Source organism: Chlorocebus sabaeus, chromosome 22, assembly GCF_047675955.1.
Source record: "Chlorocebus sabaeus isolate Y175 chromosome 22, mChlSab1.0.hap1, whole genome shotgun sequence".
Taxonomy (NCBI): domain Eukaryota; kingdom Metazoa; phylum Chordata; class Mammalia; order Primates; family Cercopithecidae; genus Chlorocebus; species Chlorocebus sabaeus.
In genome coordinates, this window is record NC_132925.1 from 55,985,969 (window position 1) to 56,011,544 (window position 25,576).

A 25,576-nucleotide genomic window follows, 5' to 3' on the forward strand; every position below is an offset into this window, starting at 1 on the left:
TTACATTAGTGATCTGGGAGTATCTCGAATAGGTAGATGGGGCGGGGTTCTGTCCCAAAGCCTACACTCCCAGTGGAAGTCTGATGAGATACATTGATAGAGAGGCTCATTAGTATTTTACCATATTTTCTGCCAGCATTGGCATTCAGGGTCGTGGGGTTAAATAGATGTTGCAGAATCACTGCCATGGTGTAAATAATTAGATAAGGGTGTATGTGGAATTCACAAAACTTTTATTGATATGTTTATCATGCCAAAAATGTTCTTTATTTAAAATTCAAATTCCACTTGAAAAGAGGCAACAAGCGATAGTTGGGATCCCAGCCTGCTCCTGGAGGAGCTCCTGTGTCCACAAAAAAGCACGCACATTCTACAGCTATGCGATTTGCTCACACGGAATTGCATTCTGGAAAACTCCTCCCAGAGTCCCCTTGCAGAACGCCATTTGTGTCTTTAGTTGGTTGTAGCTGGGAAACAACAGAAAGAAAAGGAACTCCATCCTAGGATTTAGAATATTTATGGTTTTGAAACTACTGACCCTCAAGGATCTATCACCACCCAACCTAGAATATATATATATCATCCTAGAATATATATAACATATGATATATATATTCTCACTGAAAAGCAAATCACTGTTTATGTCACTTGCTTGCTGTCATGTGGGCCCCTTAGGATGGTCTCAGCACACCTGGCTCTCCTTCTCAGTGGGATCCTGTGGATTCTGGCTGTGAGTGGGCAGCCCTTCAGGAGCGTTTGGACTTGCTGCAAGTTGGACACAGAAGCTGACCCTTAGTGACAATGTACGCCCGGCCACTCAGCAGCTGCTCACAGCCCTCACAGACAAAGTGCTTCCGGTGCCAGGCCAGATCTTCCACACGCTGGTAGTCCTCAGAGAATATTATCTGGGAAGGGAAGCAGGAGAAATGCATGACTCAGTTTCTGTCCCTAGGTAGAGATGGTATATCTAGGACAAGTTATAGGGTGGTGGTTCATCCCATCCTATTCTTGTTTTAACCTTTAAAAGCCTTAGTGGAAAAATCTGGCATAAATTTGAGGCAGTAAGGATTGTATTTGGTGAAGGTTGTGGTTGTATCTTAGCTTCTCAGATGGAAAAAAAAAAAATTCCTCCACCACAGGCAGGTTTTACTTATCTAGCATCTGTGATACTCTTTGGGCCAAATCTAAAGTTTAGTTCCAAGGTGGGATTACACACCCTGGTGAAGAAAGCTTAGGGAAAGATAAGCTGCCAATGGCCAATCATCAAGAGCAAGAGTACAGAGGGTCACTTGGGCTTGGAACGAAGTGACTCTTAGAATAGACACACGGTAAGGATCCCCTGAGGCTCAGGAAGTGTAGAGGAGCATAATGTTTAATGGGCCTTCTAGTATTGGAGTCAAACAGGAACTGGGTATGAGTTTTCACTTAAGACATCTACCAGCTTTGTGACTTTGGGCAAATTACTTAATCACCCTGTGCCTCAGCTTCCACATCTGTAAAATGGGGATACAAATACTTTCCATACCATAAAGTTCCATGATTTCCAAATGGCCAACTACATATGAAAGGCTTAGAATGTTGACTGACACAAAGTCAGGGATATCTGATTAGCATTGACCTTTCAGAGCTGCACTTTTCTTAAATATGAAATGAGAAAAAATCATGCTTATCTCTCCCTAAAGGATTGTTGTGATATAAATGGCATGTTGTACATAAAGTATGTAGCAAATTACTGACCCACTGTAAGCTCCTAATAAATGATGGAGAATTGTTATTGTGCATATACTGTTGTCACCTCAAAAATTAGGCTCCAGGGCAGGGCTGTGACAGTTCTTTTCCTTCTTAATATCACTTAATAACAGAGTTATTAGGTAAGAGAACTACAGGGTCTTAACTTCATGTGGTGACCAATTCATAGAAGGTGGTAGAAAATAGGTGTTGGTTCAATATAAAGAAGGCATTTCTAACCTTCATACTTGCCAAAGATGAAGTCAGTATATTGCCTGCAACCAAAGGCATGCAAACAGTACTTACTATGATCATAATTAGTATTGTCATTGTTAATACACCTGAGAGTTACTTTCGTCAAACCAGTTTGAGAGACTTGAATCCCTTTCATAGCATCTCTATCATATTGTATTGTATCGTGTCACATTAATGTTAAATCTCATATTATGTTATAGTATATTATCGTTAAGACTAACAGCTGCTACCATGTATAAGTTCCTAGGTCAGGCCCTGTGGCAAGCATTTTCATGCATTATCTCATTTATCCTCATAGCCACTCTATGGGATGGGTGCTGGTCTCATCCCTATTTCATAAGTAGTAAAACTGAGGCTCAACTGAGGCTCCGGAGTTAGGTAGCCACATGACTATAATAATAATAACAGATGCAGATACAGGTTTGAACATGGGCAATGCCTCCTGGTTCACCCTGGTATGTTCTGAGTACTTACTAAGTGCTAGGTATTATGCCGAGGACAAGATTCACTGGCACTGTGTCTGACCCCTCCCAACAACCCCATGGTTTTCTGTCTCATTTTGCAGATGAGAAAATGAAGGTTGAGAGCATGCAGTGAGGCCTGACTTCAGTTTCCCAATCTGTAGAACACATTATCCACAAAGCCATACTCCTCTTGGCCTCTGGGCTCTTACCCTCAGCAGTGTCCCTCAAGCCCCCCAATCCATCTAGCCACTATCTCCCACCTCATCGCAGCCGGAGCACCGGGGCCGCAGACTCTCGCAGTAATGGCGGCCGCACCAGGGTGCACCATCCTTCCAGAAGTAGATGAGGTCCACCAGCGGCTCGGAGCACTTGGCACACACAAAGCAGGTGGGGTGCCACTGCTTGCTGTAACCTGCCCTGTCCGAGTAGACCACGGGGCTGTCAGGAGGGGCCACTCCCTTGCAGAGTTCGCAGACCTGGAACGATGGGGAAGGACCACAGGAGACAAGGAAGTCAGGAGAGCACAGTGACATGGGTTCGAATTCCAGCTCCAGTCTCTCTACTTCTTGGGTAACCTTGGGCGAGTCACTATACCTCTCCATGCCTCAGTTTTGTCATCTGCAAAGCGGCACAATAATATTGCCTACCTAACAGGCTATTCATGAGGACTAAATAATTTATTTAGCACAGTGATTCCCAAATTGTTTGGTCACAGTACCCTTTATACTCTTAAAAATTATCAAGACCCCCACAGAGTTTTTGTTCATGTGGGTAATAGCTATTGATATTTACCATAAGAGAAATTAAAACTGAGAACAATTTAAATATTTATTTTTTCATTTAAAAATGACAATACTAAACCTGTAATACATTAACATACATATTTGTTACTAAATAACTGTATGTTTCAAAACAAAAAAAAGTAGTAAGAAAATTTTAAGACATTGTTTTACATTTTTGCAAATCTCTTCAATGACTTGCAGAAGACTGCTGGATTCCCATAACTGCTTCTGCAGCCCATCTTTTGCACGCTGTTGTTTTGGTTGAAATATATGAAGAAAATCTGAACTCACACTGACATAAAGTTGGAAAAAGGAGGGAGATGCATTTTAAAAGCCCTTCCAGATAACTGTGGATATTCTTCTTTGATATTATATTAAAATTTGACAGAGGATAGTTTCTCAAGTTAGTTGCAGTGTGAAATCTGAAAGCACATCAATGAATCTTTCATACTTGGTTACATTAAAACCTGTTTGTTTACCTTGCACTTTGAATGGATCTTTTACCCATGCATGAATAGTTTTAAATAATATTTAATAAGCAATATTTTTGGCTAGAAGTGGTGGCTTATGCCTTTAATTCTAGCACTTTGGGAACCTGAGGTAGGAGGATCATTTGAGGCCAGGATTTTGACACCAGTCTGGGTGACACAGCAAGACCCCATCTCAACCAAAAAAAAATTAAAAATTAGCCAATTGTGGTGGTGCTCGTCTGTAATCCCAGCTACTCAGAAGGCTGAGGCGGGAGGACTGCTGGAGCCCAGGAGTTCGAGGCTGCAGTGAGCTATGATCGTGCCACTGCATTCTGACCTGGGTGACAGAGTGAGACCTTGTCTCAAATAACAGTAACAATAATAATAATAATAATAATAATAATAATAATAATAATATTTGAGTAGTTACAGAGTTACAGAAAAATTGCAAAAACAGTAGAGAATTTCTATATAGTCCATGCTCAGTTTCTTGAGTTCTTAACATCTTACATTAATAAGGTATATTTGTCATAATTAACCAATATTGATATGCTATTATTAACTAAAGTCCACACTTTATTCAGGTGTTCATAAACTTTACCCAATGTCCTTTTTCTATTCCAGGATCCCACATTACATTTAATTGTCATGTCTCCTGAGGCTCCTCCTGGCTGGGGCAGTTTCTCAGACTTCGTTTTTGGCCACCATGACAGTTTTGAGGAGTACTGGTCAGGTGTTTTGTAAAATGTCCCTCGGTTGGGATTTGCCTGATGTTACTATGATGACTACATTGGGAGGAAGATCACGAGGCAAACTGCTCCTCTCATCACATCCTACCAACGGTACATACTGTCGCCCTCACTCATCACCATTGAGGTTGATCTTGACCTTCTGGTGGAGGCAGTGTTTGTCAGATTCTCCACTGTAAAGTGACTCTTCTCTGCCTTTCCATACTATCCTCTTTGGAAGGAAGTCACTAAGCTCTCCATGTTTAAAGAGTGCTTCAACTCCTCCAGGGCCAAGTATCTACATGTTATTTGGAACCCATGCATGATTTTGGCAGACCCCCCAAAAGGACTCCATGCATGTTAGCTAACATTATTTTTAAAATACCTATGGAATTATCTAATTTATATCTGTTCCCTCCACTAAGTGGCTAGCTGCGGAGGGCAGAGAGAGGCTGCTTGGTTGCTACTCTGACCCAGGACCCTCTACTGGGCCCCGCACACATAAATTCCCCATCAATAGTTGTTGAATGAAGGAATGCTCCACCCTGCCATGAGGCCTTTCCCCTTGCTGTTCAGGATGTCTGGTACATTGTTCCCATTCCTGTTTGCTTGATTAACTCCCTTTCATTCTTCAGAACTCAGACTTAAAGATCTTTTGTTCTGGGAAATCTTCTCTGACCTCCTTCCATGGGCAATTAAGTCCATACTAAAGCTTCTCTGCTTACCTTTCTCTGTATGGTTATTTGATACATGTTCTTTCTACACTAGATGGAAGTACCTTGGGGGCAGGAGCCACATTCAACTATGCTTGCTTTCACATCTCCCCAGTGCCAGGGACATAGTAGATCAACAATGAATATTTGGAAACCTCTGCCCTCCAACCTCATACTTCCTACTTAGGGGACAACAGATGAATGTGGAAGACACTAGCAGATGATGCATCTGTCTGCACCTTAGAGACAGGTTTAGACTAAGTGCAGCAGAGAGTTGGGCTCCAGAGACAGTTGTGGAAAGTTCTTGGGAGTTTTCAGAACACTCTTGCCTTTCAGGGGCTCATCCCTGTTTACCGAGCATCTACTATGTGCTAGGCCCTGGACTAGATCCTAGGGATACAGCAGTGACCCAGGCATATAATGCCGTAGCCTTCAGGGAAACTGGGGCTGTGTGTGTACGGAGGCAGAAAATAAAGATATAAACAAACAGATGAGATAATCATGGAGTGTGATAAATACTAGGAAAACAATCACAGAGTAAGGGAATGGAGAGTGACTGTGGGGTGGATGGCAGGGACCACCTTAGCAGGAGAGGCCTCTCTGAGGGATAAGGGGCTAGGGATCAACCACATTCCTATCTACCTCACAGCAGTCCTCTGGATAGGAGATGCAGGTATATAGGAAATGCACTCATTTTATAGATAAGACCAGTGAGGCCCAAGGAGACAAAAGAGCTTGTGAAGGGGGGCACAGCCAAGAAACAAGCTGGGATTCAAACTGCCGCCTTTGGCTCTGTGACTTTCTATGGGAACTGAGCTGGGTCGGGTGGGGAGACTAAACTCAGGGAATTGTCTGAAGGGCTAGGAAGGCTCCCAGGAGCATGCATTCTGGCATGGCAAAGGAGCAGCATGCCCAACGGCTAAAGGTGAGAGGCAGCTTCCCTACAGGGCCTCTCAGCAGTTAGGGCAGCCAGTGCCTAGCTGCTTGTCATTCTCTTTCCATGTGGGGCTCCTTCATCTGTCTTTTACTGCCAGTAACATTTTCACTGGCCTGCTCAGAAACCATGACAAGGTGGACCTCAACTCATGTTGCTCCTCAGCTTCAGTTAGGATTAGGGCTTTGTGGAGAGGGTGAGTGTGCCTGGGAGAAGTTCTCTGTGAGAGCTCTAGATTTCTGTCTTATGCCAGTTCCCAGGAGCAGCGAAAGTTGCCAAATGTTCATTCATTCACTGGTTCATTCAGGTATCCATCCATTGCACATTTATAACTTGCCCATTCTAATCCTCTAAAGAATGGGAGCTTGACATTCTCAATCCACACAATCTTTTGAGCCATTTTAGAGTTATCCCCTGCTGCTGTAAGCCCCGATAATGATGATGGAGACGACAATGTCTGTCATGTCCCTACGGCGTGTCTGCATCCAGCACTGTGCTCAGGGCTTTGCTCTTGTTACTATTACCCCTTACATAAACCCAAGAGAGTTATTTCTCCTTCTAGAGTTATTTTTCTATTCAGAAAATCATTATCTTCTCTCCTAGAAATGGCAAAACTGAAGTTCAGGGAGATTCAGTGATTTGCTCAGTAATGCACAGCTGATGGGAGGCAAAGCTAGGATGTGAACAGAGGCCAAACCTGGCTCCAAAGCCAAAGTTCTTTCTACTCCATCATGTGGCCTTGAGATCCGGCGTCAGTAAGCTACAGCCTGTGGCCAAACCCAGCCACTGTCTGTTCTTGCAAGCCCCATGAGAATGAAGACTGGATTTTACGTTTGCCCTCCAATTCAGTGAAATGTTTTCTCTCAAGAAAGAATTCTACTTTTGTCATTAGTAGACCTATATTGAAAAAAACCCCTGTGCTCAATTATTATCTTTTGAATTTCATTTAAAAAACCCAAGGAAAGTTGTTTCCTCTCTTGTTACATAAAGTGCCCACATGATATTGCAATTTTGGCTCTTGGCTCACATCTCCTAAAATATTTACCACCTGGCCGTCCACAGAACGTGTTTGCTGACCCTGGCTTTAGATGCTAATTTAAACTTAGTATCAACTATGTTTCAGCCAAAATAGAAATATTTATTGTTCTGCCATGTGAAGACAGGGAAGCGTATAAGAGTCTGCACACTTACTATTCTTAACTTATATACTTTGATAGCATACTTAATATACTTTTATATATTGGAGAGGAAATAAACATTAAAATGGTGAAAATTAGAAAAAAAAAAAAACACTGAATAACAAAGAATGTCCATGTACTGATAGCAGTTTCTGAGCATAGGAGGTCTTGAATGACTGCCTATATAAGGAATGTGTTTGGTTAACTGGATATATCTTGAACTGGATCCTGACTGTGCCTGATAATGTTCCTTAGAACATGCTAGATCTGTGGTTTCAGTTACGCCCCCAAGAATGAAGGGTGTGAGTTTTTCGCCCAAATGAAAATCCTGTTTCTCTTCACATGATTGAGATTCAGCTGGCCTGGAGCCCATCAGGGGGTCTAGACAAAAAACCAGTGACCAATCATCGTCTACTTATTTTCACCCTCTCTCCTGCAGAGCTGGGAACTGTAAACTCTTTGGCCAGGGCTGTCTGAATACAAAGTGAGTTGTCTGTCTGGCTTCTCAGTTCTACAGAATGAAATTTCCATTCTTTAACTCCCACGCAAAAGGGACTTTGTGTCAGTTCACCAAACTACACCCCATCGGGTAACACCATGATATATCAATGGGGCTCCCCACTCCACATTACCAAATGGGAATTGACATGACAGTAGGGGAAGGGAGAGGGATAGAAATGCACCTGGATTGGTCTGGGGAGCACTGGCAGGCACCCTGATGATACACTGAAGGAAGAAGGGGGATATCAGGTCCAAAAGGCAGTTTAGGGTGATCATGGGTGACTTTGAACCCAGGTTATGGGTTGGGACTTCACTCTGGAGGCAATGGGGAGACACAACTGGTTCTTTTAAAGACATTTAAAAAATATTTACATTTTTTGTAGAGACGGGGTCCCACTACGTTACCCAGACTGGTCTTGAACTCCTGAGCTCAAGGGATTCTCCCACCTTGGCCTCCTAAAGTGCTGGGATTACAGGTGTGAGCCACTGCACCTAACCCATTACTGGTTCTTGAGATGAGGAGTTCAAGGTTCTAATTTGCACTGTAGGGAGATATTCTGGCAGCAGTATGAAGGAAAGAAGGAAAATTCTTGTTCACAGGGCTTGTTGGCAACCTTCTCGTCTGTTGGAAAGCACTTTCTGAAGCCCCTCTTGGAGGAGTGTTTCTTCCCTCACTGTTCTCCCTAGCATCCCTGGCTCTTGGCCCGGTTTCTACCAGTAGCCGGCCCTTTTAAGCAAACAGTGTCACTATCACTCTATGAAAACAAGATGTCTGGGTAAGGAGCCCTCTCAACATGTGTCAGGATGAAATGTGCTCTTCTTGCCTCTGAGCCATTTTCTGTGTCCTTAACCCAGTCATCTCAAAGGATGAGAGATCTGAGGATATCCTGGATCTATCATCTGGTGGTCCCTCAGCCACCAGAAACAAGCTAGCAGCTGAGAGTCAGAATGCCCAGCCTACTTGGGTCTCATCATCCTGGCCCTTTCTCTGCACAAACTTAGTCTCTCCTACAATCTTTTGTAGCAAGGTTTGCAATTTCTAAATTGCAACAGGTGGCTGAGAGGGGAGATACCAAGTCAGGCTGCCTGGGTTCATAGCTGTGTGACCTTGGGCAAATGAACTAACTTATCTGTGCCTCTATTTTTTCACCTGTAAAATGGCGATCGTAATGATAGCAACATCATAGGATTGTGGTGTGGGTTAAATGACATAACGGAGTTTTTGGACTTTCTAAGGGCTCAATAATGATTTGCTAAAATCTCGTCTATTCCTTACCTCTATCCACCTTGCAGGCTAGAAATGTAAAGCCCGGAGGGATTAAATCACTTTCCTAAAATGACAAAGACATGTTGAAGGCAGGTTTGGAAGCCTAGATTTCCTTCCATGATACCAAGGGCATGTAGACTAGCAGGAGGTCATTCCTGCCACTGATGAGCTCTGTTTTATCCCCTGTCAGTTATCTCCATCTGTGCAAGGCCAGAGAATCGAGTCGTGTGAGTTTTTCATCATTTGCCACTGCTCCAGACTCAGTTCCACTCATCCTCTGCTTAGAGGACCTGCTCCTCCCCATATCTGATCCCGCCCCTGGAGACAGTCTACTGTCTACTTATTTTCACCCTCCCTCCTGCAGAGCTGGGAACTGTAAACTCTTTGGCCAGGGCTGTCTGAATACAAAGTGAGTTGTCTGTCCGGCTTCTCAGTTCTACAGAATGAAATTTCCAGCTCTTTCCCTCCCACGCAAAAGGGACTTCGTGTCAGTTCACCAAACTACACCCCATCGGGTAACACCATGATATGTCAATGGGGCTCCCCACTCCACATTACCAAATGGGAATTGACATGAAAGTAGGGGAAGGGAGAGGGATAGAAATGCACCTGGATTGGTCTGGGGAGCACTGGCAGGCACCCTGATGTGGTTCTCAGGGTTGAGCCTGCCTCAGTATCCCCTAGATGGCTGGTTAAAACATATCTCTGCTCCCCCCCTCGCCACCACCTTCCCACAGTGTCTGATACAGTAGATCTGGGGTGGGGCACAAGAATTTGCAAATTCCTAGGGGATGCTGGTGTGGTCGGGGCCACTCTTTGAGAACCGCTGTTATAGACTGTTTAAAAATAACTTTATACATAAGCTCAGCAAAACTGATATCACCAATTCAGTTCAGTTACAACAAAGGCTCATTTGAATTCCTGGGATGTTTAAATTCAACACTATTTTTAAGAAAGACCAATGAGGCCATTCTCAGGCTACTTCCCCTATTAAGGAGCTAGTATGGTCAAATGAAAGTTCTTTGGGACTATGGTAAAAGGCATGGAGAAGAATACTTTATAATTAGCATATCAGTTGTTTCCTGTTCATGTTCCCAACTATCTAAGATTGGAGTTTGCTCATGAGAACGCTTCCAACATCTGTCATGTGACCTTGTTTGGAGACTATTTCCCACCTGGGTAGAGGATGTGTGAAACACACCTTTCAGAAGTAGAACAAATGGGAAGTTTCTCCCCGTGCCAATAAAGTGTTGCCTTGTTCCTTATTCTAATGGCACAAGATTCTTAATTGAAATGAAAGATTTTGAATATTGGGGTCTTTGCAATTTGTAAACATCTGCCTCAAGAAAGCTGCAGAACATTTTAGATTCAGCTGCTCAAAAGTTAAGACCCTGCAGGGTTGTGGGGTTCCCTCAGCCATGGTGTGTTTAAGCTATGTTGGCAAATTTCTTGGATACCCTTCCAACCAACATGGAATTTAATTTCTTTTCCATGAATATAGTCCCACCTTAGTGACTCGATTCTATAGAACAGAACATGGATGAAGTGATGCTATGCAGCTCCCAGGGTAGTAATAAAGGCAATATTTTCCCCTGGGCTCTCTCTCTCAGTACACACACCTTGGGAGCCTTCAGCTGACAGGAAAGAATCTTGGTATCCCAAAGCTTCCATCTGAGAGCAACCACGTGGAGAGACCTTGCAGAGGTCAAGGGAGGGTCCCAGCTGTGTGTGTCTTCCCAGGCTCTAGCCCAAACATATGAGTGAATGAGTTTCAGGTGATTCCAGCCTCCTGCCTGCAAGCTCCTCCAAATGACAGCGAATGGACAGAGACAAGCTGTCCCCATTGAGCCCTGCCAAAATGGTGATTTGTGAGCAAAATAGATGTTGGTTTCAGCCATATGCCTTGGGATGCTTTGATATGCAGCCCTAGGTGATGGAAACATCAAATGTGTACATGCAGAATTATTAAGGTTTCTGAAATGGGAGTAACCAAGACACAAAGTGTTTTAGGCAACAGCAGACTCGGGACAGTGGCCAAGGGTTACTCAGCTGAAGAACTGTCTCTGAGGAATGAACTGTGTTGGCCTTCAGAGAGGGATCAGCAGATATGGAGAAGGCTCTAAATCAGCAATAATCTCTGTCTCGGGTTTGCCAGAAATTCTGTCTGAATTGTGTTGTTTTCCTCTGAAAGGCCCTTATCCAAAGGCCTACCCAGTCTAAACCCAGAATGCCTCGTGGAAATCTCACTACTACAATACAGTAAATATTAACACAAGGGCCTTGAATTCAGGCACTGAGTTCTTTCCAACACAAATACTCAATAATTTATTTATAAACAGCATCTCCCCATTTCCTCTTATGGTGACTATTTACCATCTTTGCTTTGCAGCCTCATGTATCCCAGAGGTTTTTATGGGTGTGTTTCTTTCTTTTGTAGTCTAACATCATTTCTGGCATCCTTAGCTCTCTTAAGTTCTGTTTCCCCACACTGTACAGTCTTCCCAAGGCTCCCTATGGTGCAGAATGTGCAGGGTGGGTGGGCAACGGTTTGGGTCATGTGCTTTGGAACACGGTTCATGCCATGGTTTCATCACTGCTGAAGCTCTTGGACAAATCATCCAACCCTCTGAACCTCAGTTTTCTCATTTGTAGCACACAGAAGCAGGCCCTGGCTCATAGGAAATGTCTTACCCTGATGTTGGTTGTCACTACTGTTAACTGATCCCTTCACCTTATGTTTCTTCGGGCAGGTTATCCATTATGGGTCTCTCTGCCAAGCATCTCTAACTGAATTTCCCTCCCTAGTTATGTGATGAAGTGAGGGAGATGGAAAGTCTTCATAAATGCTACACGTGTAAGAGAACATCAGTGTGGGTTGTTCTCAAATCCAGCTCTGACAAGCATGGGCCCAAGGACTGGCTCCTTGCAAAAAGAGGCTGCTTGGTCCACAGCTGAGCAGGGACAGAGTCTCAGATGTGTTCATTCCCATTGCAATGGCCTTGCCCAGGGCTTACAACTGTGTGGATGCTCCGGAGATGGGAGCATCTGTTAATTAGAGTCTGTGTCAGGTTTGGAGTGAGGCAGGTCTGGATCCTAGTTCTGCATTAACTACTCACCATCTAGGTGACTAGACAATTTCCTCAGCTTTGTTTTTTGAAATTTTTGTTTTTGTCTGTGATCCACAGTGGGAAATACATGTCATGTCCTGATCCAACACACACACACACTCTTGAAAAAAAAAGCTTCTTAGAAAAATATTTACTACTCCTGAAACACTCTCCCCTTTTCAGTTAAAAATATTCTTGTTGTAATCCACTAAATTGATGTATTACCTACTGATGGATTGTGACCTGAAGTTTGAAAACACTGTTTAACTTTGTTAAGAGTGTCTCTTAATTCCCTTGTCTGTAAAAAGGAGGATGATATACTTTGTAGGATAGTTCTTAGGATTAAGTAAAACAACATGCAAAATCTCTGGCACAGTGCCTGGCACAACCTAGGTAGTCAATGAATGGGAGATGACAGCATCAACATCATCGTCATCACTTAACCCATATTAGCAAAACAAAATTGAGTAAAACCAAAGAGATTAATAAAAAGCTAAAACCATTCTTTATGATTCTTCTAGTTCAGGGGTCAGGAAACTGCATCCATCTGTGGGCCAAATCCAGCCCACCACCTGTTTTTGTAAATACAGTCTGATTGGAACACAGCCACGATCATCTGTTTAGATATTGCCTATGGCAGCTTTAGTGCTTCAAGAGCTCTGGTAATTAGTTGTGACAGAGACCATGTGGCCTGAAAAACCTTCAATATTCACTACATGCCCTGTACAGAAAAAGTTTACCAATCCCTGTTTTAGTCAATGGAATAATATGCAGCCCACTCAAAAAAAAAAAAAAAAGCTCATGAAGGACATGTGGCAACATGGGAAAGTATTTATAGTATAAAAAGTGGGAGAAAGGGAAGTTTCTTTGGGAAAAAAAAAGATCTCCCTGAAAGTCACTAAAGTATCTCCACTGCAAAGCAAGAGGCAGGCAGATGTCAAGAAGCTGGTAACCATAGTGATTTTGCAGTTGCCCCCAGGCCCCTGCCCATGATGCCTGAGCCACGGGTGGTGGGACTGTGGGGAGCAGGGATTCCTCTGGGTGAATGACCCCAGGTTTGTCTCTGGGCCTCTTACCCTCCTGTCCTCCAGCTCAGATGGGGCTCACTAAGTGGGGAGGAGTGGCAGTTTCAAATTCCCAAGTGGAGCTGGCAGGAAAGCCAGCCAGCCCGCCTGCCGAGCCCACAAGCCAAACATCTGCTTAGACAAAGACTTGGAAGTCCCTTGCCCACAAATATGTCCCTCTACTGGGGCTGGGGTTGGGCTGAGCCGCCAGCTGCTGTAAGTTTCCATCTGAGAGGCAGAACTTTGGCGGGGAGGGAGGGGACGGAGGACTCCTGTCCTCCTCTCAGCATTCTTGTGGGGAAATGGGGCAGAGGGGTCAGACTGTGCTCCCAGCATCCTGGAGGATGATTTAGAACCATATTCACACGTTTTTATGACTGTGGGGAACATCTTCACTTCTCTCAATGGACTGTCATCCTCCTAAGTTTGCTCTTTTTGGGCAGTCACTTGGCCTGAGAAAGGAGTGGTTGGGGAAGGGGCAAGACGGGGAGGCGCCCGATAGGAATGGTAAATGCTAGAGTAGAGATCACATTAAAGGCTGTGTTCTGGCTTTCTTTCCCCTTTCTTCAGTTACAAGTTTGGGGTGTGGAGAAAGGCGGAAATTCCTGGGCAAAATAACCATGCCCGGGAAATCTGTGTATTTAATTTCTGAGAAAATATTCAGCGAGCTCTCTAAATGCAGGGCAATGGCTTGGTGGAGCTGCTAACAGTCAGAACATTAAGATCATTGCCCACCCAGCTCAGGGGCCCATCAGTTCCATCCAGGTGGGGAGTGCAGGGCTTGGAGAGTGCGCGAGGGACTCCCACCAGCCTGGTGAGTACGACGGGTCCAGGTTGCTGGAGTCAGCAGCTCCATGGAGATCTCTGATACTCAAAAGGCCCACAAGAACCCACAGTGGGTGGAACTGGAGGTGGATAGGGGAGTTCTTTCATTGTTCTCAGTATGCAGATAAGAGGCTCCCAAATGCTTAGTGGGCTGAGCTGCGAGTTACCCCAAACACTGCTGCCCACCCTGGAGAACCTAAACACTCACATATATACCCCGTGGCATGGTTGGACCCACCCTGCTGAGGCCCCACCCCAAGACGGCTTCAGACTACATTCTGCCACTGAAGCAGAAGGACTGGGGATTGAACCGAAGCCCCACTTTCATCAGCAAGTGGGGTAACCTCACTGTGCCCCAGGTTCCTCATCTGTGAAATGGGTATAACAACCCCAACCTCTCTCGCTGGTTGTTACAAATAGTCAAAGAGGTTTACTACTTGGGAGGTTGAGGCAGGAGGATGGTTTGAACCTGGGAGTTTGAGGCTGCTGTGAGCTATGATCCTGCCACTGCACTCCAGCCTGGGTGAGAGAGTGAGAGCCGTGTATCCAGAAAAATAAAAAATAAAGAGATTGAGACCTTGCACAGTGCCTGCTGCAGGCTCACAGTTTCCCCTTTCTTCCCTTGATTCTCATCTTGTCTTCTTTCCTACCCTCCATCCCCGCACAATGGGATAAGCGAGGAAAAGAGACGGAGACTAAATATTTTTGAATTGTATTGGCCTCACTGATTGAAAAGGGCTCACTTCTTCAGGGGTGACAGCGGGTGCAGTAGCATTTGGGACCAGGATTTTTCAGGCTTGGTATTGCCCCATGAAGAAGGATTACTCTGACAACTTGGTGGCTGGAGGAACTTCCCATGATATCCTGCCTCTCCTAACCTCAGTGTAATAATAACACTTTCAGAGGACTGCCCTGAGGTAGGCATGGACAGCCACAGCTTTTCGTTCATTTCTGAAGTGGACAGAGGTGCCAAGGCTAATTTTAGGTGGCCCTGTCCTGTCAGTAGGGCCCGTCTGCTGGCCTGGGGTTGGGAAGCTGGGGTTGGGGTCAGAATCTGCTCACTGTGTTCAGATCATGTAACTGACAGTCCCGGTCATGCAGGTGGGCTGGGCTCAGACGGCAGTGTGTCCTGCAACCTGGCCACCCCTATTATCTGGGCTCACTCAGAACATGGCCCTTAGTAGGAATTCCCCACAGGCATTTTGGCAATAACGCTCCGCTGGTGTGAACATTATTCTCCAATGGGGATGGTTGGGTTGGGGGGGCTGGGTGGGAGGACTTGGCAGGCTGACCCTGCCATTGCTCCGATAGGTCCTCTCCCAAGGACTCAGAGGAAGGATGTCCCCCAGCAGGTGGACAAGGTGGGAGGGAGCTGAGGGAGCTCACAGCTGGTGTGTGTCGGGGGGTGGGTATAGTGGAAAGTGGGGCCCTGGCCTCAGATTGCAGAGAGTTAGTGTCATCAGGGATGGGGGCCGTCAAGATAGGGTACAGAGCATAGTGTGGTAGATTCTGCACCTGTGCTTCCAGATCCAGCAACAGGAAGGGTTATGCAGCATTCTCAAAGGTGGGCTCGCTTGGGGTAATCCACCCCCCATCCCACATAAATAAATACATACATAACTTTGGGAGGCCAAGGCAGGTGAATCACAAGGTCAGGAGATCGAGACCATCCTGGCTAACATGGTGAAACCCCGTGTCTACTAGAAATACAAAAAATTAGCTGGGCATGGTGGCAGGTGCCTGTAGTTCCAGCTACTCGGGAGGTTGAGGCAGGAGAATGGCGTGAACCTGGGAGGCGGAGCTTGCAGTGAGCTGAGACCGTGCCACTGTACTCCAACCTGGGCGACAGAGTGAGACTCCATCTCAAAATACACACATACATACATACATAGAGCCAGGAGGCCAAATACATCTGGAAAATGCCCATGTTACCATCTAGACTCTCACTATAGGCCAAATTGGTGATATCATTTCTGCTGAGCTCACATCTAAGGTACTTTTTTTTTTTTTTCTGAGACGGAGTCTCGCTCTGTTGCCCAGGCTGGAGTGCAGTGGCCAGATCTCAGCTCACTGCAAACTCTGCCTCCCGAGTTTACACCATTCTCCTGCTTCAGCCTTCCGAGTAGCTGGGACTACAAGTGCCCGCCACCTTGCCCGGCTAATTTTTTGTATTTTTTTCTGGTGGAGACGGGGTTTCACCGTGTTAGCCAGGATGGTCTCGATCTCCTGACCTCATGATCCACCCGTCTCAGCCTCCCAAAGTGCTAAGGCACTTTTTAACACTGTTAGCAGCGGTCCTCAAAGTGTAGCCCCAGACCAGCATCACCCAAGGACTTGTTAGCAATGCACATGCAAAGGCTCCACCCAACACCTACTACTAAGAAGCTCTGGAAGTGGGACCCAGGCTTCTGGAGTTTAACAAGCCTTCCAGGTGATTTTAGTTTAAGGACCACAGCACTGGCCTACTAAAGGCTCTGAGAAGTTCTGTAAAGAAACCCATGTAGTTTCTTTCACTCCTGCTGCAAAGAAACTCACGTAGTTTCATGTTCACTCTAATGTCTCCTGAGCCAGCCACATGATCCTTTTACCGTCCAAAATATCTGGTAGCTCTCCTAGGAATAAGCTTAAGCTTTGGGAAATGAGAAAGAACATAGACTTGATTTTAGGCAGATGTTCGTTTGAATCCCAGTTCTGAGGCCCAGCAGCCTGGGGAGGCACAGCCACTTCACATCTTGGGGCAGTTGTAAGCTTTAAATCAGATATTTGCTTAGTCCTGTCCTTGGTTCAGGCAATGCCCACGGACTTGCTGACACTAACGACAATCACAATGAACACGATTAAGATGATAAACAGGCAGGTGTTACAGTTCCCGTATGTTCACGTCTCTCTTTTTGCCCTTCATTTTTTCTCCCATAAATCTCTGTTCGGTTTTGGGGTGTCAGGCTGAGTCCTACAATTTCTTCCCCACACCTTTATTTTCAAGTTGAATCCCTGGACCACTTCTTGCAAAAATCATTGCCCTTCACCAGGGGAGCAGAAGTCAGGCTTCCTGCCTGATGCTTGGCTCTGGTAATTGTTCTATGCTGCCCTTTTATGAGAAAGGAGAGGGCGCAAGCGTACAGGGTGGCCAGCACACACGTCCACTTGATGTGAATGCTGGTGAGGCAAGGCAGACGGGTCAGGGAGTGCAGCCCATACCCACTCCTAATGGCGGGGTTGCTGGGAACACACTGTCTGTGGCCTGTCAGCCTATCTAGCTACCTTTATCAGGATTCACTCCCCTGCTTCAAGGAGGTGAAAAGGGAGTTAAATAAGGGCACACAGTCTTCTTCCTGTCTGGAACAAATAACAAGCAGGGTTTTACAACTTAGCATCACAGAAAGGGTATTGGATCCAGGTTCTGCCCCATAGAAACCATGGGATCTTAGAAAAGTTACCTGTTATCTTTGAATCTCACCTGTAAAATGAATTTGGTAAAATTCACCCTACCAGACAACTGTGAGAATTAAAGATAGACCCTGACAGTGTGAGCATAGTGTTTGGCACAGAGCAGGGGCTTAATAAATGTGGAATTGGAATCGTGCCGTCCCCCTAGGCAAATTGCCCTTCCAAATAGATCCCATTTTTTAGGCTTAAGTTCAAACTTTCATTCATGGGTCACATACTCATTGAGCAACTGCTATGTATATCAATGATAGCCACTGCAAATAAAGAGATGAACAAGACCTCAGCATCTACAGAGGATGACATACATTCATTCACTAATTACATAATAATTAAATTAAAATTGTGGTTGGGGCAGGGACATAGAAGTCTGTCTCCCACAGCTAGCCCAGCCCAGTCCAACCAATAAAGGCTTCCTTTGGAATCCCTACTTATTTTCTGACTTTGGCCTTTTCCATTTACTGTCTAGTATTGCTATTTAAATGCTTCTCAAGTGTCACAGTTATTTCCTAAAACTGACTGTAGGCAAGGACCCGGGTTCTCGTGCTGCCTTTGCCTTTGTTCAATGCTGAACAAATATGCGAGGCTCAGTCAAGAATAAAATACGATGTCAGATTCACGTGTCTCTTGGGAATGGCGATTTGGAAATACTACAACGACTTAGAGGTCTCCTTCCAACTTGGAATTATCTAGTATTTAGGGTTTATGAACAAACAGCTATTTGAGGGTGGACAGAAGCCAGGATCAGGGTGGGGCGGGGAAGACCAGTTTATAGACCATGGTAACTAGATCTAATATTTTTTTCTTTTTTACATCCCTAGGACATGTATTCTTCCTGAGAAATGGGCCTTTTATGCATCACTGCCAAATCTGTAGTAGAGAAAATAAATCTTGTTCTTTGGCCTTAGAGTCCTCAGATAAAACACTTCCTTGGATGGCAATCCCAGATGGTGCTAATAAGATGGGGCTTGGAGTTGGAAGATGCAAGTTTTGGATGATTAGCTTGAGTGACTCCAAGGGAGAAAGAGTACAACCCTCTCTGGATGTGGCGGCAGCTTCGTTTGGGCTGGCATTTCCCTGGGTCGCCTGGCTCATGGGTGACTGCCAGTCTGTTCAGCAAGGTAGATAATGTGCTTGGGGATCTCGTGTGCTGGGATTTCTATCTCCAAAAGTTAATTGCCATAGAAACAAATGAGGACGCTTGGTTGATGGGGCAGAGGGAGCAAAAGGTAAAACAGGGGCTGGGGACCAGAAATGCAGTGCACACTAGCCTCAAGCATTCCTTTCGCCTTCTGTGGGGTAGTTTAAGACAAACCAAGCCGTGAGGTTTCATCTCCTCAGCGCTGGCTCCTCCTTTCTGTTTTCTCAAAATGGCCCCCAGTGGCTCACTCCTCAACAGCACTTCTTCCACAGTGCCACTTCCTATGGGTTGAACATCCCCTCCAAAAACTCACGTTGAAACATAATCCTCTGCATGGCAGTATTGAGAGGTGGGGCCTTTAAGAGATGATTGGGTCGTGAGGGCCCAGGCCCTCAGGAATGAATTAATCCACTCATGGCTTAATAGATTAATGGGTTATCACATGAGTGGGACTGGCTTCTAAGAAGAGGAAGAGAGACCTGAGTTAGCACACCCAGCCCCCTTGCCATGTGATGCCCTGAGCCACTTCGGGACTCTGCAGAGAGTGCTCACCAGAAAGAAGGCCCTCACCAGATGCAGCCCCTCGGCCTTGGACTTCTCAGCCTCCACATATGTATGAAATACATTCCTTTTCTTTATAAATTACCCAGTTTCAGGTATTCTGCTATAAGTAACAGAAAATGGACTAAGACACTGCTAGAAGAAACTTTTGCAAGCACAGCATGGACCATGTACCTCTGACCAAAAGCCTGTCCATGACCTTTGGAATAAAGTCCTAACTTCATGGCATTCTGCAGTTTGGGGACAGTGTCCTCTGCTTGTTTGATTTCCTGGGGCATAGCAGCTAATACAAGCTAATCAGCATTTGACTGATGAATTGATGGAAGGAATGAACCCTCCAGAAATCCAGCCTCTGCTGCCCTTCCCAGCCTCGTGTCCCCAGCTCCCCAAGCATGCCACACTTCCAATCACATGGGACTTCTTTTAATCTTCTAAATGTACTGTGCTTTCTTGAACTCCTGGCTCTTTTTGCAAATGATCACCTCTTTAAGGGGGTATACATCCTCCCTTCAAAGCCTGAAGGCTTGGATGGCCCCTAGATATTCTTTATAGACCGGCTTGTACCTCACCAACTTCTTGAAGCTTACCCTCACCACCACACAGGCTTAGATGTCCCTTCTCTAAACTGTGTCAGTTTTGTCTGTGACCTCCACTGGACTATAAGCCTTTCAAGGGGAGTGGTATTGTATCATTTTCCATGGGCCCATGCCTGGCACAGAGTAAATGAGTAACCAATATCTGCTGAATGCACAAATTCATGAATAAATGCACGAATGAGGGAACAAAGTCCCGTGATGGGGCCCTGACGGTCCAGCCCCGGGCCTGCATGGTTTCAGCCTAGCTGGAATATGGGAGAAACTTACGTATTCCACTTCTTTGGACGGGTCACTGAGGCTGCCGTTGGTAGTAGCGGCAGTGGTCTCTGCCCCCTCTGGCTTTTCCTGTTGCTTCCCCTCCTCCTTGGGCAAGCCACCCTGCCCCGGGAGGGTCACTTCTCCCACGCCGAGGGCCTCGCTCTTATATTGCTTGACAAATTCTTCCATCAGTTTCAACTCATTCTCCAAAAGTCCACGGCAGCGCGAGGGATCCTGGTCATAGATGGGGAGCTGATGCATGAGCTGGCGGCGGCGGTAAAAGGCGCCCTCTGTGCCTGTCACTGGCTGCTTCTCCTTGGGGATGAGCTCCATGTACTGCAGTCCCTAGGGAGGAGGAGGAGGAAGGGACAACGTGATGTGGACGGGGCTTCATCAGTTAAAGAAACTATGATAGAATCTACCTAAAACTAAAAATGCATTCTCTTCCAGCATTCTCAGCAACTGAAAGACCCACAGTCTTTATTTTCTTAACTTAATGCAGTTGGATTACTTTTGTAATTTTAGAAAATTATGAAAGCAATACTGTCCATTGTGACAAATAATACATACATGAGAGAAAAAAACTTTAGTAAAGGGAAAACATGCATCCCTTAGCTACCTTGTGTATGTAGGGAGTGTTCTATGTCTCAATTTTGGTGATAGGGCCATGGAAGTGTATCTGTGTCAAAGTTCGTCAAGCTGTACACATCAGACGCATGCACTTTGCCATATGCATACTGTACAATCATGTGCTACATGACAGCATTTCAGTCCACGATGGGCCACATATGCCACAGTGGTCCCATAAGATTATCATACTCTATTTTTACTGTACCTTTTCTAGGTCTGGATATGTTTATATACACAAATACTGACTGACCCTTGTGTTACAATTGCCTATAGTATTCAGTACAGTCACATGCTGTACAATTTGTGGTCTAGGAGCAATAGGCTATACTGTGTAGCCTAGATGCGTAGTAGGCTACACCATCTACGTTTGTGTAAGAGCATTATTTGACATTCACCCAAAGACAACATCACCTAAGGACACATTTCTCAGAACGAAACCCCAGCATTAAGTGGTGTATGACTGTCCTTTGTTTTAAAAAGGATTTTAAAAACTTACACCTTATTGGCTCATGGTAACAGCTTACCAACAACTTTGTGTTTATCCTTCCAGACTATTTCCTATGTATATTTATTAAATAAGGGCACCCAGTCTTCTTTCTGCTTGGAACAAATAACAAGCAGGGTTGTACTTAATGTACTTAAATGCTATTTTCTGTGCATGTGTACCACTTAAAATGAGTCCTTGGTCAGTGGGTTCTGTTTCTCCTGTGACCGCGCCAGCCCATGTCATGGTGTGGGACAGGCAACAATCTTGAGTGTGAGAAAGAGACACTTGTTTGCATCTGTTAATGTGTGCTCTGTTCGTTAAGTAGCTAGCTCTCTACTTGCTAATAATAATCATTATTTTATCGTTTATTCTCCAAGGAACACTGTAGTTTTCAATTTTGGACGGCACTGGAAAGAGAAAGGAGTCTACATTTACTCATGGGCTAGGTTTTCCATCAGAATTTGAATAAAGCTCATTTTGCTTTGTTCTCTGACTTTCAATTAATAGTAATAATTACATTTACTAGTTTGCCTCTATCCCCAAAGAAAAGTTGCTGTTTTTAAACCTCTTCTCTAGTATCATTTGCTAGACAGTAGCCAGTTGATAAAACTCTTACAGTATAATGACAAGTAATGCCAGCTGGTTGCCTTCACGAAACCTGTGTCCCACTCGGCGCTCTCTTCTCACTGGCCCCACAATTGATGGGCTTGATTTCTACCTTCACTCATGGACTTACAACTCCCCCTGCCCCCGGAAGGAAAAGCCCTCTCTTGTCTTTCCTGTTCTTACAAGCAGCACTGTATGCTTTGATCTCTCCCTAGTCCTTAACCATTCCTAGTGTATTTCAGCTGACCCTCTAGTGGGACTGTCCACTCCCTGAGGGCAGGCCATGTCCCTTCTACTGCAGGAGCAAGAGCAAAGGCTCTGGAATCAGCTTGTCCTGAACTAAAATCCTGGTTGTAGGTATCCCAGCGGTGTGACTGTGGCCATGTCATGCCGACTCTCTGCACAGGTTCTTCAGCTATAAAAATGAGGCTTATAAATCCTAGGGTGGCTGTAGGATTACTTAACAGAACCACAGGACCTACCAAGCTGGTCCAACCATGGCCCATGGGCCACATATGGCCCAGGACAGCTTTGAATGTGGCCCAACAGAAATTCGTAAAAAATTCGTAAACTTTCTTAAAACATTATGGTATTTTTCTGTGATTTTTTTTTAAGCTCATCAGCTATCCTTAGTGATAGTGTATTTTATGTATGGCCCAAGTCAATTCTTCTTCCAGAGAAGCCAAAAGATTGGACACCCCTGATCTACATGCTACTGACTTTCTCTTCTCTCTCTCTCTTTTTTTTTTTTTGTTGTTGTTTTTATTTGTTTTTGTTTTTTTGAGACAGAGTCTTGCTTTGTCGCCCAGGCTGGAGTGTAATGGCGTGATCTCAGCTCACTGCAACCTCTACCTCCTTGCTTCAAGCGATTATCCTGCCTCTGCCTCCTAAGTGGCTGGCATTACAGGCGTGAGCCACTACACCTGGCTAATTTTTGTATTTTTAGTAGAGATGGGGTTTCGCCATGTTGGCCAACTTGGTCTCCAACTCCAACTCCTGACCTTACGTGATCCACCTGCCTCAGCCTCCCAAAATGCTGGGATTACAGGCATGAGCCACCGCACCTGGCCCTCTTTGCTTTTCTATCTGTGGCTTTTCTCTTTTCAAATCTCTGATTACAGTCAGATTCACCAGCTACATATGTCAAAGTAGTGTCTCTCAATGGACACAGTGTACAATAACCCTGTGAAAAATTACTAACATGCAGATTGCCAGGCACCAAGCCCCAGTCAAGATCTCCCTCCAGTAGGTTAGGTGTGGGGTACAGGAATCTGCATTTTAAACAAGAATCCTGGTAACTCTGATGCAAGAAGTTGGCTCCTAGACCTTACTTGAACTACTGTTTCAATAAAATATTGGCAAACAAAAAAAATGAGTGAGATAAACAACTGGGATTCTCAAGCACTGGACAGATATCTGAGGAAAGGCCGGTGGATGATTCCCAGCTGCTTCAGGCTTTTGCAAAACTTAAGAATTCTCAAGGAAGAAATATGAATTTTGCTAACACCTGAGAGAGGCCTAAATGAGCTCTTACTCTGCTCCAAGTTATAGTCAGAGATTAACATTCTTGATCAGAATGGTGTAATTTAAGTAGATGTTCATTTTAGATTTGCTGTTTTTGTAATATGAATTTTGTTTCTCTCAAAACTGAATATTTTTATTTCATTTACCTCCTGGGAAACATTCCTAATAAAAAAAAAAGTCAACCTTGTTTAAAATTGCTTTTTCTTAGAAAAGTATAATTAAATCATTATTGACATAAGGTATTTCAGGGTTTATTAATTAAAAAATATGTAAAGGCAACTTCTAATAGTAGAATCGACAAAGTCTCAGGTCAATAACATTTCCACATCATATGACTGGTAACTGTCTGAATATTAATGTGTTCACAAGTAACTGTCCAATTTGGCCTCATTTATATATTTGTTTGTATTGAACAGAACTCTTACACTTGGGTGAGTCCCAGGGACGGAGAGATTAGGGGAAGATATAGGTCAGGGCCACAGCCTGAGAAACTGTGAGAGGCAAATTGTTCATCCTGGACAACCACTTTCCATTTCCGTGCCTGACCCTGACTCTGAACCTTAGCACCCGGTCTCCTGATTCCCCTCACCTAGGTGGCCGCTGCTAGGTTCATCCTCTTAGAACCCATCTGGCCCATAGCTTATCAGTTGGGGCTGGACTCATTTGGGAATTGTGGGAGTGAACACGGAAATTCCTGCTGAGATGCATATTGTACAGACCCTGTTGCTGTCTGATTTTAGGGAGCAGTGGTGAGGAAGCTAGGGTTGTTGTGGGGTGGGGCAGTACAAGTCTAGGGCTTGGTACCTGCTGGGATTCATAGTAAATAAATTCTGGGAAACAGCATAGAAAAGGGAGAGACAGGTGACCTGAGCTTCTGTGGGACTCAAATTGAGGGATGGCTGCAGATGCCCCATTGGTGGCTCTGCCCTAGATCCCAGAGGACACCTGACTGAGACACCTTCTGGCACCGTAGGCTCATAGCATACCCAGCTAATCCCAGGTATGTCTGCATACTTCTGAATGCTTTTGAAGGTGCTTTCTCAGACAGAAGAGATGACCTGGGTGGTGGAGTGTCAGGAAGTCAGGGTTTTAGGTCCAGTCCTCCTGCTGCTCTGTGTCAGACCAAGAAAGTATCTCCTGGGCCTCAGTTTCCTCATCTACAAAGTTCAGGGTAGATTGTGTAATCCCTAGGGTTCTGACCATTGTGAGAAATCCCTGGCAATCTCACTCAATAGTCACCACAACCAAGAGAGAGAGAAGAGCAATATCACTAACCCAAATTTATAGCTTGGAAAAGGGGAAGGAGATGGTGCATTCCTGTCAAAGAGGCCAAGATAGTCCACAAACCACATGGACGAGCAGAAGCCCCTGTACATCACACAGCTGCAGAAACATCTGGAAAGGGCTTCATCCTGACCCTGTCTTAGGAGACTAGGTTGTCTGGTAGTTTCTTTCTTGATCAGTATGAAATTACAGATGGTTTCTAACACAAATATGTCAGTCAGGTAGGTCTGAAGAATCTCAAACCTTAGAGTGCGTAAGAACCACTGGGAGACTTGTGAAAAGTTTTCTGGGTCTATCCTTAGGTTCTGATTTAGGAGGTCTGGAGAGGCCGAGAAATGAGCACTTTAAGCCAGGAGTGGTGGCACACGCCTGTAATCCCAGCATTTCCAAGGCTGACACAGGAGGATTGCTTGAGGCCAGCCTGGGAAACACAGAGAGACCTCATCTCTACAAAATACTAAAAAATCAGCCAGGTGTGGTGGCACATGCCTGTAGACCTGACTACTTCAGTGGCTGAGGTGGGAGGATCGCTTGAGCCCAGGAGCTCAAGGTTATAGTGAGCTATGATCACACCACCGCAGTCTAGCCTGGGTAACATGTCTCAAAATTTATCTATCTATCTATCTATCTATCTATCTATCTATCTATCTATCTATCTATCTGCAGTTTAAAAGTTTCTCCTGGGTGGCTCTGACACAGGGCACCCCAGGGTTGGGGCTTCTCTGGGAGCAGTGAGTGGGGAAAGAGGATGTGACCATCAGAGACAGTGGGAAGTGGCAGCCGGACAGCCAACAGGCTGGGGCAGGCACAGGGCCCTGCAGAGATGTGTTAGTGTGTAGCCTTGGGTGGCAAATTTGCTCACACTGTCCCCTTCCTATTTCTTGCCCAGGGTCTGCCCCTGCTTCCAGAATTTAAAGAAGGATTTTGGAGAAGTGGAAACAAGAGATTGGCCCACTCTGCTAGCGTGGGGATCAGGCCTGACTAGCATCTTTCTCACACCAAGTGCTGAAGCAGCCCTGTGCAGGCTGA

General features: G+C 45.1%; 1 protein-coding gene across 1 annotated transcript in view; it reads right to left on the bottom strand.

Moving 5' to 3' along the window:
• Positions 1-216: 216 nt before the first annotated feature.
• LMCD1 (LIM and cysteine rich domains 1) overlaps positions 217-25,576 on the bottom strand; it is a 66,889-nt gene continuing 41,529 nt past the window's right edge. Inside the window, exons 4-6 of the mRNA XM_007985091.3 lie at positions 20,026-20,361; positions 2,708-2,923; positions 217-905 (exon numbers count right to left, since the gene is read on the bottom strand). Coding sequence (XP_007983282.3) covers positions 747-905; positions 2,708-2,923; positions 20,026-20,361 — 711 coding nt within the window. The 3' untranslated portion in view covers positions 217-746. The remainder of the gene's footprint in view (positions 906-2,707; positions 2,924-20,025; positions 20,362-25,576) is intronic.